An 18,373-nucleotide genomic window follows, 5' to 3' on the forward strand; every position below is an offset into this window, starting at 1 on the left:
TGTTCTTATTATCAAAATCTAAATGAATTTAGCAATTATATTGAAGGGAAGAAAAGTGAAAAGTGGGTTCAAAAGAGAAAATGAATTATTGTCTTACTACATGACAAATGCAACTATCACCCGAACATACTATTTGTAAAGTGAGATCAAAATGACAAATGTAGGACTTTAAAGTAGAAAAAGAAGCTTTACAATCACACCCTTGGGTATATTTCGACAAAATTGTCACGTTTGATGTGTTTGTTACGCAGGTCACGTGGTCGATCATATCAGCAGACATAAACATTTATACCATCGGCACATTTACTCTGATAAATATAATCAACTAGTCAAAGTGCTTTATTGTGTTTTATTTTGTTCAATGTTGATAACACATCATATACGGAATTGAAAAAATGCTGTTACTCATACACGTAAAACGTGACCGTGTTGTTTAAAGTTTGACTTGTTTAAACATGGAAGACTATAGCGTGCATAAGCTTACAAACAAAGATGGAGGAAGAAGACGAATTATTGCTGTGAAGTGGAGATCATGGGAAATATTCGGACTTCGTCAAAATGAAGTTATACAATTCGTTATGGGTCTCGCCTATCTGAAGACAGGAATTAATACAATTCCTGCTGCCAAATTAACTTTGGCAAGTAATCGATTTCTGATGACTATTTAAAGGAACCATTTCCCAATGAACTTACTGTATATCAACCGACTTGTGTTTTGCAGAATCCAGTCTGCCCCATTATTACCCTATAGGTTCTTGAATAAAACTATTTGACTACTCAGCGATCCTTTTCATGAGTTACAGTAGTCGTTTTATGTGAGACCACCACATCGATGATACGATACTGCGACTCATTTCAATATTAAAGTGGCCATATGGATGAGAATTTGGTATCTATTTTGGATTTTTATTTGATAAAACAGCTTCACTATGTTTTTCTACTTGACAAAATAATGTGAAATAACATATACCAAGTCCATGTTCACATCTCAATAAACTGCAAAACATTAAACAATGTATAAAATGTTTGTTATTGTACGTACAATAACAAACATTTTACACTTTTTGCATCTCTTTGCAATGTATTGAGTAATGAACATGGACTTGGTATATGTTATTTTACATTATTTTTTCAAGTAGAAAAACATAGTGAAGCTGTTTTATCAAATAAAAATCCAAAATAGATACCAAATTCTCATCCATATGACCACTTTAAGCTTGCACAATATTTACGATAGGTCCGAATTTATTCGGTGACTAGTCAAGGACACAGCGAAATGTAATACGTACACTCAAACAAATATTTTGATTTTAACCAGGGCCACACATGGCCGGTTTTCTCCACGCCTTCTTTATGGGACTTTGATAGGATAGGACAAAATGAGAAACTGTCATCATGGTAACCTCTGAAGGTTGTCAGAACGTATAAATGTAAATACGATTTTAGATGAAGAAAGAGATAATTTTTACTTGTAACTCGTAAGAGGATTTTGAGTTGATCTGTGCACAGCTGGTTGAGACGCAAACATTTAGAAGTCAGTATTATCGAACTGACAGTACTCTATATTCAGTATTTAACCCATTAATATTAAACTTTGAAATGCGGTTAATCTGAGATATATGTTACTACTGACAATCACGATGGCGAAATCAGGCCATGTTTTGTAAAAGTATAATTCTTATTCTCGGTCGATCTCAGATAACTGAAACCTATCCCGAGTTGATGAAGATCCAGTAACAATTGCTTTCTTTAACATATAGGAATTGAAACGTCGCATGCAGTGAGGGATATCTATTTTCTGTAAACCTTCATCATCCTCATTACCACTAAGACTTAAAGATAATGTGTAACACGGTTTTATGAATGTGTGGATGACTAGATGCATTTAATTCATGGGTATACATTTTCTAACGAACTAAAAGTTATCCACTGGGACTCGGACAAACCATGTTACACACACGTCACTAAATGTTGAAATGGCACAACACTGTGACAGTGGGTTTCGTCGCTAAATATCATTTTTGTCGTCAACCAACATTCTTAATTTAACAATTATATTAATCAAATTCAAGAAAACCATATCTGCTACAACCGTTAAGATCAAACAGATTGAATGTCAAACTTAAACACTTTTTCAAACCTACTTCGTCACATTCTTAAACTTAGCGAGATGAATATGTCATAGATTACTGCAAAGGTTCCGGGCACGCTTTCTACTCTAACAGCGTACAAAATGTAGGTAAAGCTATGCGTAATCCTCCTACGGCAAAATATGAACAGCAATATACAGTTTTCCTATATAGGAAATATGGCGCTCACAGGGTTGCATTTGACTAAATGAAAGAGGGAAGAACTTCTGCTAGATTTCTTGATTTTAAGTTCTGAGGTTTTTCGAAGCGAATGTCAGGTTTTATCTGCTCAGTAACACTCTTTGTTGTACTTTGATTACTGTGTAAACTCTTACCGATACTTTAAACCAACAACGTTGAGTTTATTGGCTTCTCTGTATGATGCCAGTCAGGGTTTACGTTGAAGGGAAAATCTTTCGTAAATCTTGGAAATTTCTGCTCAGAAACCAAATTTTGTCAGAGTGTCCCTGGTTCCTGGCTAGGTTTTCGTAGCGTGGCCGGGGACCATGGAGCAAGTGTGTGTGACTTGGACGACTGCAGTGCTTGAAAACCTAACAAGCTCCGTTTAGTATTATAATGAATAAGCTATATTTCAAACTTTAAGCAATGATATTGTAAACAGATGTTGAACGCACTCATTCCAAGTCTTTGGAGATTTCACACCAAGTACATTGTGTGCCCAAACGCAAACAAATTTGTCACTGTGGTAAAAAAATCATGATCTATTTTTTTAGGCACAGTAAGTAAAACATAACCACTTTGTCAATAGAATCGTCAGGAAAGTCTTAATAGTAAATGGAGGTGACAGAGTTCACAGATTTGCCGCAAGAAATAGTTAAGGAACCTATGAAAATGTCGTTTACTATTTGTCAATTTCCTTACAATTTATAGACAGTTACGATGATCAGAAATTAAAGTTACATTTCGTCACCCTTCAAAGACTTTGATGTGTCTACATCAAATAACCGGAAAATGAGTTATAGGCCATGAGCAGGAAGAGTGCATTTGCCACATGCCGCACATTATAAAAATAAATTGCCAAATAAATACATTTCTTAACGTCATTTTGAATTCAGCTGTACCGTATGGAATTGGGTTTTGTTAAACGTGAACACCTCGTCACATGCAGGTAAAACACGTAGATACATTTTTATTACCGTTTCACTGTGTCATAGATCAGCCAAAGTCTGCCATATTCTACAGTTGTCATAACATGCCAATGCGCTGGTGAACGGAATATGAATTATTCAAAAGATACTGAAGTATTTTGATAACATACTTCAAAGTTTTGAGACAGTTAAACTGCCTTTATTAAGAAAGCCCTGTTTTTCAACTATTCATTATCGATGGTGTCTAAATGTAATGTGTTAATATTGCAGTAGTTACACCATATTGTGTGTGTATGTACGTATGTATGTACGTACGTACGTACGTACGTGTGTGTGTGTGTGTATGTATGTATGTATGTATGTATGTATGTATGTATGTATGTATGTATGTTCCTGTATATACCAACAGAAGAGCTTACCATATCCAGAACTAGATTCAAGAATAAAGCTACGTCGACCTCAGTTGGCGTTGATAGGTCTAAAACAGGACGAACAAGGTTACTGTAATTTGTAAGCTTGTCTTCAAGCAATCGGCGTAAGTCACTGTTGCACTCAATCCCTGTAAAACAGGAAAGCATAATTACTATCCAAAACAACATCTTGTATTTCCCGTCTAAAACGGCAAAGTCCCAAACACTCGGAAATGATGAAACAAACTTCCAATGATTCTGAAGCCACAGGATATTATAAATAAAAACCCAGGGTTATAATACTGTAACAGCACATTACTGTATCATTTATCCTAAACATGTGCGTAAACGCAAGCCTAGGCCGTCATATCTACTTACACAAAACATTAATAATTGATGCTATAATAGACATTTACGAATTTTATTGTAATTATTACACCTTCGAGTGGTATGAACGTTCGAAGTGTCACGTAAGAGATCGCAGAGATCGACAATATTCATTCATATTAAGGAAAAATCTTCATAAATGCACGTAGAGGGGTTCGTGATCTAATCTAAGAATATTAAATTTTCAATGCGTATGTATGGAACTGGAAATGCCGATTGATAGCCGATTTATTTCACAGTAAGAACCTCCCAATGTCATCTGTGTAATTGGGCTATTTATTTTTCTTGCTTATTGAACGACTAGGGATAAAGTCTACTTGAGATTTATCCACGATTGCTTTTTTAATCCATCAATTTGTACAATCAATTAATACGAATCTCGGCTTTCAAATGAAGGAAACCTTTAATTCATTTGTGATCGGGGCATTGAAAGTTTCCGTTCAGCAAACAAGTCTAGCAAGGCTACAAAGGAGATGTCAATCACATAGTTTAGCCAGAGGGCAGATAGGAGCACAAAAACTTGACAACCAATTTCCAATGAACGTAATGAAATACAAAAGTAGGTAAGATCCATCAGTTTTATGGATTTCCTAATTCACTTCCCACGAAGGAACTCTATATTCGCATTCTTTAGGAAAAGCCTAAAGCCATTGTTCACAGTGGGAGGGACGTTACCTAGACTTCTTGACTCGAATTTCCTCGACCGAAAGGAACGTTGATCAATATAAGCTTTATCATGGGTGTTGTTCAGGCAAAACCAACTGAACTGGAGTATATCAATAATAGCAATTACTCGGTAATCTGCATAGTTGCAGCATTTTAAAGGGTGAGGAATAAAGGAAGACCCGTCGCCGAAAAGGGGTTACAATGCTTTTGGAAAGTTCTTAGACGAAGCGATTAGCCTATAATATGCAGGGGAATGACTTCACAAACAAGTCACCTAAATTATACATTCAGTTATGTGCTGCAAAATCATTTCGTATAGTTCCAAGATAGCATCGCGTGATTAGACTGTGATTAATTTTGAACACTGTATTGCGATTTTTGACATTGGAAAACGAAAGAAAGAAAGAAAGGAGGAATTGGTTTTCTAATCAAGAACTAACTATTTCAAACGGTGGCATTTCCAACAAAAAGAAATGTTTGACGCTGTAATTGCATTTGATCGATGATTGCGCCGTTTGCAAGGGGAACATGGAGTTTCATCGAAAAAACAATACGGGTCAATGTAGGAGAACAAATTCCAGCTGAGTATCTTTTTATGCTAATGGATTATTATGTGATGGAATTGAAGGGGTGAATATACGTTAAGGAGTCCGTTATCGAGCTCTTGAACGGTGAGGAAGAAAATTGAAACTGTAAATAAACCAGAAACCGTTCATTACCCATTGAATGGACTTCACTCAAAGGATTTTACTGAAATCGTACGAACGTAGGGCAAAACGTCCCTCCTGATAACACAACAATGTGTTATAACATAGTCTTGCTCAAAGCGGACATATCTATCCTGCCCAAGGCGTTTTAACATACTGTGAAAGCACCTGAAGAGTAATTGTTTTTGCTGTTAAGCTGTGCAAGCCATGGATTAGGTTAATTCCGATAGTTCTGAAGGCACTTAGACAGTAGTGTTACACTTGGTATACTTTTATAAATAATAATAAACCCATTCGGTTTGCAGGCTTTAATGTTAGGTGATAATAAGCAAAGTATTAGCTTTGAACTCCTAATGGCGGATTTGCGATACTGCAACTTTCTTACATTTGCTATTTTGGTTCTATATTTGGTAAATCACATGAAGGTATTATGTTTCTTGCATTGCATTGTGGACTTTTGAAGACGAAATACGAGTGTTGTTACTTGTCTAATAACATTATTTAGACGATAACACAGCATAGATTATGTAAAAATGAGAATGGCTTTGTATTGAATAGATAGGATTGTAAAATAATGACGTTATGATGTTAAATTTTCAAAGGAGTTGACAAATTAACTGAATATCTTCATTAGGTAATCTCATTGCGCGAAGACGAGTGATGATATTTAAGGGCAATAGTACGGTTATTGTAAATTATGTAACTGTTTCCATAGTTCCAGCGCTTGTTTGATATACTTATTGTATGTGCTTGATAAACGGGAAACTCTTTGGTCGATAAATTGTGATTCAATTTTGTCTTGAAATATTACGTCAGCTTAGCTCTTATGATAAGAGACGTGCCGTGCCAGGAGGGAAAACGTTATCTGACTCACCAAGTCGATAGATAGGTTAACGCATAGCTACTCATGACTTAGTCACTGTTGTAATCGAAAATGTGTGATTGAGTGATCGATAACTATTGACTAGAGACAACCACTTTGGTACTTTGATTGATGGTGTTTTTATCAAAATATGTCTCTTACTATTGATGTCTCAACTCAGAAAGTGATGAAGGAAAGCACAGTTTATGATGCTGCCTTGCGAAGTTGATCACCTTTGTACCAAATTGTTATAATTGCGTTATTCAAGAACAAGTGGAAGTACATCGGATTGAGTCGAAAGAAACCGCGGGAATCAAAGCCTTCACTTTGTTGTGAGTTGATTATCCGCCATGATGATTTTATTGTACTTAGATTAGACACCTTAAGAAGCTAAGCACATGCAAAAACTGTCTACCCGTAGAGTAAGTGGAAGGGTTAGCATATAAGGCCGTCGTTTATTTTCAATATACAAGAAATCCATTATAACGTCAAACCACTGAATCCTGGGGGATAAGTGTCAGTTGCTTTGCTCATTCTACTTCCCACGAGTTGCAAAGTAAATTGCAGAATTCATCGAAACAACGATCCTTTGATTAGCTCCGTCGATCGATTTGAATACACGTGGCATTTATACAGCAAGAACGAAATGCTTTCTTTTAATACCAGAAAACGGACGATAACATCGTTAATTTCTTTTCTGTTTGCTAATTACTTATTTAAACGTCTATACTTGTTATGTTGGGGGCTACTTAGCGAAACATAACGATTTACAGCTTGGCGGAGCAGACTTTACTCGAATAATGGTGTTTGTGAAGAAACATAAGAAGTCACTCTTTCTTGTACTGAACATTAACAAATTTCTGTTCAGGAACTTAGCATAATTCGTACACCGTAGAATGTAAATAAGCCCCTCTCTCTTATATTAGTTTCATTATTATTTTGGAACACAGTACTACTGTAGAGTACATAAGTCGTGAATGGCAAAGGAAGTCATCTATGCATCATGAGCGAAATAGTAAAGATGAGAATAACTATACGTCAGCACTTCTGATCAAAAATCCCATTTACTCGCAATATTCACATAATTATGTCGAATGGTATAGGTAAATGCAAATTCCACTGGAAATTACATTTTTATAGTTAACTTTATTGTATAGAAATAATTAATACCACCGTTTTGTATTTTTTACGGCATCGTGTCATTTTATACGCTTCATAAAATTCAAATGAATGACGCATTCCATCGTACTTTATCATTCCAAGGACTTTATTGGTACATTCGCCATGTTTACAATGTATCGGACACTCTTGGGAATAGAGCTGGAGAAACACAGGAAGTTAAAAGTGGTACGCTTATGTGCATTATACGCCATTTTCCTTCCTTCCAACATCATACCTGACGTTGTCTATTGACGTTAGCGCAACGAAAACAACAGACTGATGACGAGGGTTGCATATATTGAACTGGTTCACTAATTGATTAAAAAGCAAACCTGTGAATGGTTTTGGCTTAGGGTCTTACATTAACCTGTCTGTATTTCATGAGAAAATAAGAGTGAAATTTGGCGAAGAAAAGAATGCTGTCACCGGAGTCAGTGTTAATGAAATTGAGATGGATCGATATCTTATATGGGCTTCCTTTAATCTTCTAATGCAACTCTTAATACGTAGACAAACCAGTTACATACTTCATCAATGACAAGTCAACATTTACACACTAGATTACTTTTCCTATTTCAACAGCATGTATTTGCTGAAGTAATGATCGCAGAGTAATCCCGCTAAACAAAGTTGTTATACGTAACGGAAAGTTGTCGGCTTATAGGGCAAGTGATGGTGAGCATGAATTAATTGGATTGGTGTATATGCAGGACAACATTTGGCCGTCCTAAGGTATATGGAAAACAAAGAACGAACGACTAGAAGTAATAGCAAACAAAAGCAAAGGCGAACCTTGAAGCAACTATATCTCTAATACATTGGCGATTTTTTTTTATCAAGAAGGGAAGGAATAGATATAATGCATGATGGATGATTGAATGGTTGATTGATTGATTAGTGATTAATCGATTGATTAATTGATTATTTGGTTGGTTGAATAGATAAACGAATGAACGAATAAATCGATGAATGAATGAATGAGTTAACGGACACGGATGAATAAGTGAATCTATGTATGTATGTATGTATGTATGTATGTATGTATGTATGTATGTATGTATGTATGTATGTATGTATGTATGGAATGAACGAATGAGTGAGTGAATGAATAATTTGAATTTTACATTTAGGACAAAATGAAACAGGAATGTCGTAGAGAGAACTTATTTATTCATTGACAAGTTTATTAGTGTCCTCGCATAAAGACCTTAACTATGCCAACTGCCTAAAGACATTGTTTAATGATATCAACTTTGACCTTTCAAGCTAAAAATCAATGCAGAAACATATCCTGGAGACATGAACGTTTTAAGTAAAATGATGGACCTCTTAATTTGGTGCTTATGATGTAAACATTTACTCTGTCAATTCAATATAGTATTTAAAAAACGAGCAAAGCTCAACCATACGGTCAAATACAATTAATACAAGACGAAGTCTGGCTCGACAAATATCTTACCAACAGTGCTACAATATATTTTATAGTTCAACTAAAACCTTGCCAACAGATATATTTGTCAACCAACACGATAAAATGGAGCAATGTTAGTACGTTAGTTGCTGAACCAGTTTGAGTAAGATTTGTGTTGAGCCAGAGGATAAAATGTAACACTGTTAATAAGATTTTTGTCGAGCCAAGTTGTTTCAGGTTTCGTGAATTTAATTGTATTATCCATGAAAGTGTATCTTAAGGGGACTATGTATATTCATGATCGAATACTCAATTGTTAAGATGTTAGAAAAAATGTTTCTTTTATTATCTGTTTTTCCATGCAAGTGTAATATATCGATGAAATTGTGATAACAGTAATAATACGCCCTTGTACCACGACCCAGGGCTCTTATTAGTTACTAGTAAGAATTCGCCAGTTGATTTGAAATCTATTGGACGAAATTGGAATACACATTGTGAGGTCACTATTTAGCTATTTTTCTAACACAGCTAGTGTGTGCAAAGTTAATTTAAAAGTGGAACTATTTTGAACATTATAGTGCATTCATGGATACTTTTAAATAACATGTCACGAATGTTACGTTAATATTAACTCATTCAAAACGAACAATGATCCTAATTTCAAACTCAGTAAAACAAGATTGCACATAATTGTATGATCAACTTTAATGCCATACATATATACCGCCATTCGGCAGCCCGAGCCTGTTATTGAATCAAAATCTGAACACGCCTGCCTGAACCATCCAGCACGCAATAGATAGCCTCACGCTATCATTACGATGTAAAATTCTGATGAAAAGAAGACCTACGGTAACAATCAACTTTAAGAATATCTTCAGGTTGATTTTGACATGTTGGAAAAGGTCAGGCAATATTCAAGGGATAGCTTAATATCATAAAGTTGAGAAAAAGGAGTTTTATTAATCTACTTATCTATATCGATGACAGAATAACACATTTTTTACGTTATATTGTGAAACACATACTAGGAAAGCTGTTAAATTTGACATTTTTTTGCTTTTTAGATAATCATATAAATATTCACTATTTACATGGTAAAATAATTAGTTTCCTCTTTCATTTGTTTACGTCAGAACATTTGAAGAATTCTAAAGATGAAATCATATGACATGCACATCTAAAATAGTAAAAAGATTTCGAAGACAATGGGCCAAATTAGAAATACATGAATTTTAGTATTACTGTAGATTTGATGTCGCGACTTGATAGAAATATTTGCAATCTCTTCGAACAAAATTTGAATGATATATATCCCATCCCTTGTCCTAATATCTTATGATGGAAAGTAAGGTAAACGCATAATACATGGGAACAGGAATAGGTAAAAATGAAATTTTCTTAAAAGGCATCATTCTATGGCAACTAAATCGTCATGCCTATTAGTATAGCTTGATCTCGTCTCTTGATATGACTTTGAGCTGAGTATAATTAATTTGACAAATAAACTTTCCATTTGAAACTAACAAAGACAACTAAGTTATCCGTATTTACGACCACGACTACTTCGACGAAAGATTATTTGAGTACAGTCTTTTTGGGAAAAAAGACTATGCTTGAACAATGAAGACACCAGACTATATATGTTTTCGTATCACTCAGTACATGCGGCGCACATAGCTTCTTAAACCAGTAAATTTGTTGGTAACGACATAAACATTGAGAACAGTAAGTACGCTTAATTTACTCGTTTCTATCATGATCCAGTTGATAATATTTGCAGAGGAAGAGTTTTCTATGTATTCTGGCAATATCATTTCTCACATAGCCACGTCTAAAGGCACAGATGTGCTCTCTATGCACTGACTCCCAACTTGATACTGCCAAACTTGCAAAATAATCATTGACCCCGAAAACGTGTTACTATCTTGTGTGTGAAACCCCTTCTACGCTTGGGATAAGACTGAACAAAACCAGTAATCTCAAGTCCTCAAGGACTATCCGTGAACAAGTATAGTACATATTTCATGATTATGGCAACCTTTTGTAAGTCTTATTTTGTACGCAGGGATATGATAGTCTCTGAACACTGCAAATGCACTTTATACATTAACATGGGACCCTGTATATTGATCCCAATGTGTGCGTAACAGCAAGTGAATATTGCAACTGTGATCAAAACCACTCATATGTTTTGTTTTATCAGCTGTAGGCTTGAAACGTCTACTTTACCGAGTAGGGATCAGGCAGTGACAGTATAAATCAGAAACGTGCAAATAAACGATCATCATAGTTCCCAGGTGATTCATTCTCCATCAAACGGACCGTTGAACGAATCAGCCCTGTATTCTAATTTTCAACATATCGCCTGAGAAATATGAGATGAATAACAACTATAGTACGTCATCGTAGCTACACTGGCAGTACACAAACGACTTAACCCTTTAAAGCCTGTCACCCTATTTTAGGTTGTAATTATTATGAGTTCTAGAAACAAAGTCATTACAAGTTTGTGAATAATATCTGAAATAAGAAGAAGCTGTTTTATAGAAAGGTTTAAATCATCCGATAGTTATTTGTCAACAATGGTGTGTCGACCATTTATAAACGCGCTAGAGCTTTACTTTATGCTCATACACAGTATAATGGATAAAACACTGAATATTGTGACCATTGTAATGTCATTTAAATGGTAACTACTATATTATGTCGAGTTTAATATAATAGAAGTTACATGTGTTGAGCACAGTGAGCCTAGATTTAAGTTCCCTGTAACAAATTCTTGTTTTAAATTTTTACTCAGCCTACATAGAATGGACCGCCGACCCTACAGTCAATTGATAAATTGTATGACAAACGGATTGAGGAAGACAAAACGTTGTAAAAACTACATTTGAATTATGTGTTACAGACATGTCATGATACATCAAGACACGCAATCTGCAACTAAAGCCCCGAGCATTTTTTATAGGAGATTACATCCTACATAAATCAGGCCGTCTGCACTATTTTATTGAAAATGCAAGTGTCATCATGCCTCACTCGAATAGGTAATGTGAAAGAGAGACATACATGGCCTTAACCAAGTTTAGTACAATTTTAAGAATGTGAATGTCAAAATTTGAAATTACCGTAAAGTGGTAATTGTTCATTAATATTAGTCAAAGCCGCACGTATTCAAAATTTCTCCATTGAAAATGGTATGTCTAGATCACATGGGAAGTTCTACGGGCCCTTTTAAAGTATGGGAGGACTCATTGTTAAACTAACTCTAAGAATACCATATATAAACAAAGGTCAAAGGTCTAATACGAATATTTGGATTCTCAGCATGGGGACATATAATGTGATGAAAGAATAAACGATAAACCCAACTCGTTGAAAAATTCGAGTACAAACATATTATAGTATGGTGTTGTTTTTGACACTGCTGTGCCTAACCAATAGAACCAACAGGTTCATGCGTCGTATGCGCATGCAAAAAATGGTGATGTCATTCAATTGACTTAAACAGTGTCAAAGTCCGTACGTAGCACAGTACGTTAAAAGGTTATAGTAAGTAACCGAAGAACATTCCATTCGAATACATCAAATCTGACATACATGTTAGCAATATTCGAATGGCTACAGATCACGCGTGCGTGATGTATATAGAAAGAGTTATTTCAACATACTATAGAGACACCGGTTGAAATACAAACAATGAGGCGGCGCAGATCACGAAAATAAAATTGTGATTGACATTCTGCTAAATATGCCATCACATTGCCAACACGAAGTTAGTTGTATAATACGATCTGCTCAGTTCCAACCCACTGTGATATTACAAGCAAAATATCATGAAACTGGCATTCACACAACTTATACCACGACTTTGGTAAGGATACGACTTTAGGAGACGATTTGAACAAGAATTATTATAACGTATCATAATATTCGCTGGAGTAGGTCAAGTGATGATCACGTCGATTATGTTTCCGTTATTAGAAACCGAGTACGGCCCAATTTTCTAATTACTCACCAGGAAATTGAACAGCGGAAAATAGAGAATTACCGCGATGCCTCAAGGTACTTCAGGTGTCTTGGGACAACCAAATATGTGCAGAAATGCACTTAACTGATAGTCGAAGACTTCTTATCATTCCAAGATGGCGGACATTCAGAACACCCACAGGCGGTTTAACAATTATGACATACTGCCCAGGAGAACAATTAGTCAACATGAGACATATTTTTAGCCAGCGTTTATATCAGATCAGTAAACAACCTTATAAATATAACAACGCTGAACATAACCTTGATGTGGTCGTTGGATTGCTATTTCACAAATCATTTATCTATGATGGATAAAAAGCATTTTCATGTAAACTCACCCTAATCTGTTTTATACTGATAATACACACTTCATTTTGCGAGTTCGGTAAGAAAAAATATTCTGGTTTAAAGTAATTGGGTCAACATACTAATCGAAAATTCATCTTTTCGTTATAAAACCGCTGGGTAGATAAGTCCTGTGAATGTCATACATAGTTTTTGCTTATCACAGTCAATGTATATGTAATTGCATATCAATGGGTGACCATTGATATTATTTTGCGATCATATTTTCATAAGCAGCTTAATTGCTTTATTCCTCGGGGTATCACGCAGTTGATTCATCTTTGTTCTAGTAAGTCATATAGACGACCTTACAAAATGGTGAAAAATAATCAATTTTCGAATTTTAACTCTATGGCTTAACCTTTAAACGCGAAAGGGCAACATAACAAATCTTGGATTAATGTTATGTTGATATCCCATGTATAAATGAATATGTTCCAGTGTGAACAAAGTGCTGTTAGTCACTGTGAATATCCATTATTGACAGTTTGAGCGATTTTCAAGCCCGATAATTAAGGTAATTTTCGACAATTAAATTCTCTTAGACAACCTTAAGTACTAAATATGTGATTTCTCTGTAAACGTTTGAATTCACTGCTTTAAATATAACTGCGTATGTAGTAAAATAAATGAAAATGACCAAATAACGTATGTTCGTGCAAGTTAAATAAACTAATTTGGGAGGAGAAAAATCAATCTTATTTTCCTCGCATGAACGATGGATATCTAAATGTATCTATTGGTGAACAGATCGACACAGCGCTAAACATAGGGTTATATGTGGCCATATACAGAGTCATCAACTTATCCGCATGCCGGCTGCTGTGACATTAGGTTGGACGGGTCAAGTATTTTTTATTAAAACGCAACACAATATTGTTAATTTCAATAGTTTTCATTGTTCAGCCAGCAGTTAAGATTAGCAATGACAGTTCACATTGTTCCCCGCACTGATACCATCGTTTGCAACATCTGCACTTATCACTGTTTATTGTTAAAGTATCTATTCTTTCAGCACCATCACTTGATCTCCAACATACCCGTAATATATGCGACATCATGCAGCGACAGCATTCGAATTTGGAGGATGTACCGAATACCGTTACTTAAAAAAAAAACCATACAGATTCCTTATGACTAGTGATCATCACACTGTATATTTATAGCACTATTTGTGAAATTTACTATTTGAGTCCACGGAAATATACATAAGAGTCGTGTTTGTTTCATTTCATTGCTTCATTTTTATGACATAATAGTATGTCAAAGATGTAGTCTGATATATTACAAGTCTGAGACTTATGAGAATTGTCAGGTGTTCTTTATCGTTTCTCAAAACATGTTCGAAATCAGACGAGCATAAACAAATTTTGAAGAAAGATAAGCTTACATTGGAACATTGAAGGAGAAATTATAACTTAATACGCACCGAAAAGTAAGGATTGATGAATGCAATTGAAGTACGATACCTACGCCTGGCGCAGTAGATGTATACTATATATATATCGAAGTTGTACATGGAAATACACACATGCTTGGTTTAGATACTAGTAGATAAATAAAAAATACTACCAATGGCGTTGTAGCACAACTGTGCAGTTTTTAAAAATGTTTATCCATATGCTAGTCCATGCTAACAATAGGTGTTCATTTGCTGAATAACTATCCAGTTGCCTATCTAACCATGTTGCTATCTTTACGATAAATGCTATCATTTGGCTGTTGCTATGGGCGTGGTCATGTTGTTAGATATATTTGCATACATTTGTGTATGTTTTTGTTCACTTGTGTATGAATTCCTGATATTGTCATTGCAATATACGTGATCATTTGGCTGTTGCTATGGGTGTGGTCTTGTTGCTAGGCAAATTTACATACATTTTTTGAATGTTTATTCAATTGTCTATTAAACCCCGTTGTTATCTTTGTGAAATACACCACCGTTTGGCTGTTGCTATGGGCGTGGTCATGGTTACTAGGGTATTTGCATACATTTTTTGAATGTTTATTCAATTGTCTATTAAACTCCGCTGTTATCTTTGTGAATGACACCACCGTTTTGGCTGTTGCTATGGGCGTGGTCATGGTTGCTAGGGTATTCGCATACATTTTTTGAATGTTTACTCACTTGCCTACCAGGTGTTGTTATTTGACCAAAATATACTGCCATTTAATTGTTGCTAAAGGGCGTGGTCATGGTCGCTAGGGCCAATTTTGTCAAAATGTTTGAAGAAAATCTGCAGAATAACACTTTCAGAAACATCTCGCCAAGTTTCAGACTCATTGACCAAGCACTTTTTGAGATATAATTTTTTGACCAATAATGGACATTCTTACACCTTATTTGCATATCACTCATGGAATCATTGTATGCTTAATAATAATATATCTTCGTCCATACATCCCTAGATGCATTCCCATTAAATTTCATCTCAATCTGCTCAGTAGTTTTGGAATTATAGATTTTTTAACCAAAAAGACACATTTGTAGCCCTAATTTGCGTATCACTGATGGAATCATCATGTCATGAACAAATCTTACTTTACACCCCATAAGAATCTTCCCACCAAATTTCGCACTAATCTGCCCAGTAGTTTCTGAGTTTAAGTTTTTTGACCAAAAATCACATTGTTTAACCCAAATCACACCTGTGATGCGATCATTTTGATTTGAACAATTTCCCAACTAGACACCCAAGGTAATGGACCCACCAAATATCATGGCAATCGATTCAGCAGTTTTTGACTTTAAGTTGTTCACATACACACATACACACAGAGAGAGAGAGAGAGAGAGAGAGAGAGAGAGAGAGAGAGACAGACAGACAGACAGACAGACAGACAGACGCCGGGTGATCCCTATAGCACAACTGAACCTCAGTTCATGTATGCTAAAAACCAGCCGATCTACCTACAACTACACTACTTAGTTACCAAAACTAAACATTAGTAACAACAGTACGGAATTTACAGATTACAGAATGGTTAAAATACACACCGTTTCACATAATTACATTTTCAGTACGTATGCTACTCAAATCAAACGATATATTCTAACCAACGTGAGGCGTTATCGTGTACAACACGGATGGACTCACTGGGAATGTTCAAAATATTCACGAACGGTTGAGAAGAAATTCTCGCTTAATTCATTTGGAGCCGCAAAGTCGATTACTGTATCAATTAAAAATGAGTTTGAAAACTATAGCCGCAAATTGGAATTCATTGGCTGATATTTGTTGACCCCCAACTACAATTTTGTACATCTGTTACTTTAGGCCACGGATTATGGATGCATTCAATTGGAATCTGTAGGTGTACATCATTACATTGCTTAACAGCTAGTAAATTAGTTATATTTATAATTAGCAAAGTAGTTTTATTGTGATTGAAATAATATACTGCACATAATATAAGGCTTGCAGTAGTTTAAAGTTACATTGATATCAGTTTCATTAAACTAGATGATACATTCTCCCTGTATCACTGCAATTAATATTCTTATGCATGTAATATCCCGAGTTCTCGAACACATTTCTGACAAATTTTGATCCCCCCCCCCGCACAATACAATTTGATATTGTATTCCCTATGAATAATTTACTCTTTCTGTAAGTTGATTTTATACGTTTCGTTTACATGTACACAATGTGTCAATGTGAAATCATACACTCCTCAAGACTGTTCCGTAGGATACCAAGACGGTTTAGTTTTCTATGGCGTCGACAAGACGTATTACTAAGGAGAGATTTAGTTTACATATACTGCGGGGAGATACTTTGAAAACAGCGCTTTAGGAAACGAAGTGTACTCAAATTGGATTTATATGCTTGAAATGAATAACTACAATCGTAATGTCATACCTCTCGTACCACTGAGATTTGTATATATGTTAGGGCTGTTATTAAAACAATCCTATGTACAGTGTTATAGCAATTTGTTTTCACGTTGCGTGACTCCCCTGTTTCAATCAACAAGGAACGGTCGAATATGGTGATACATCAGCAAAAAGAAACATGCCCTTGATTGAGGTTTCTTAGCCCCATATACTGTTAATGATTCGATGCAGGTTTCCTCGATATCGACGCCAATGTAGCTTTGTCAACATTCAATTTAGTCTTCTAAGACATTTTGTCGACTTTACTGTTATTGTCAGCTTCAAGCTATTGAATTTTATGTAACTGACAATAATGAAATCACTTTCATTATAACTGAAAGACTAACAACACAATAATCGAATAGAAATTGACTTCACAGAAACGTGATAAAACTGATAATCCGTTTCCCCTTAATTGGAGGTGTTGCACTAACACTGTACGCATTTTCTTTTAAGTTCAAAAATTAACCCAACAACCGCAATGGTGCACATCCATACATATTGTTTTGACACACGTGAATGGATGAAATATACATCTTAGATGAATCTAGACATGACTTACCTCCTAACCAGGATAGAAACACTAAGATACACGGTATAATTGTTGTTTGCCTTGGGGATGACATTGTCTGCGAACTCCAAAATAGACGAAGTATATGTCTCTGAACAGTAACATCCAAAGAAGCTCGGTTCTTCTCCTGTGTTAGAGCTGTGGAGAAAATAGCGCATTAATGACAATAAAATTCTGCCAAGCGATCCAACAATCTAACCATTACAGTGTGTTTGAAAAACGATTCTTAAATCATATCAATACCAAAAAAGATTCCATACAAGATGTTCATTCACGCACATCAGTATCCTGTGCGAGGCGCTGTGTGAGAATCGTGTTACAGACAGGTTGACTATATATATACTGGTAATTTGTAAGCCGACGACATAATATAATATGAACATGTTAACGGATAAACATTTTGCCCATGGCATTTGACCCGAGGCGGCAAAATTAAATTCCGGATTATATTTTAGAGTGATCAGCAAAGCGTGAGGAACGGTCATAAATTTCATCTTACTAGGTTATCATGGCTGTTTTGAAATGCAAGTATGCTTAAACCAATTCAACACGGTAGGAAGCCGTGAATTGAACATTACCCGAGTCATCGCATATCCGATAGATTCCTTAACGTCATCAACGACCTGCAATTAGTCTTCTGAACTTAGTAGGTTTCGCTCATTCTATATGAGTACAGCATAACAATGTATAAAAAGCAGTT

At 35.4% G+C, this 18,373-nt stretch overlaps 1 protein-coding gene across 1 annotated transcript in view; it reads right to left on the bottom strand.

The window, feature by feature from the left end:
- LOC144446490 (neuronal acetylcholine receptor subunit alpha-10-like) overlaps positions 1 to 17,749 on the bottom strand; it is a 32,559-nt gene extending 14,810 nt beyond the window's left edge. Inside the window, exons 1-2 of the mRNA XM_078136259.1 lie at positions 17,665 to 17,749; positions 3,658 to 3,797 (exon numbers count right to left, since the gene is read on the bottom strand). Coding sequence (XP_077992385.1) covers positions 3,658 to 3,797; positions 17,665 to 17,728 — 204 coding nt within the window. The 5' untranslated portion in view covers positions 17,729 to 17,749. The remainder of the gene's footprint in view (positions 1 to 3,657; positions 3,798 to 17,664) is intronic.
- Between the last annotated feature and the right edge of the window lie 624 nt (positions 17,750 to 18,373).

The sequence above is a fragment of the Glandiceps talaboti genome, chromosome 15 (assembly GCF_964340395.1).
Source record: "Glandiceps talaboti chromosome 15, keGlaTala1.1, whole genome shotgun sequence".
NCBI classification, from domain to species: Eukaryota; Metazoa; Hemichordata; class Enteropneusta; family Spengelidae; genus Glandiceps; species Glandiceps talaboti.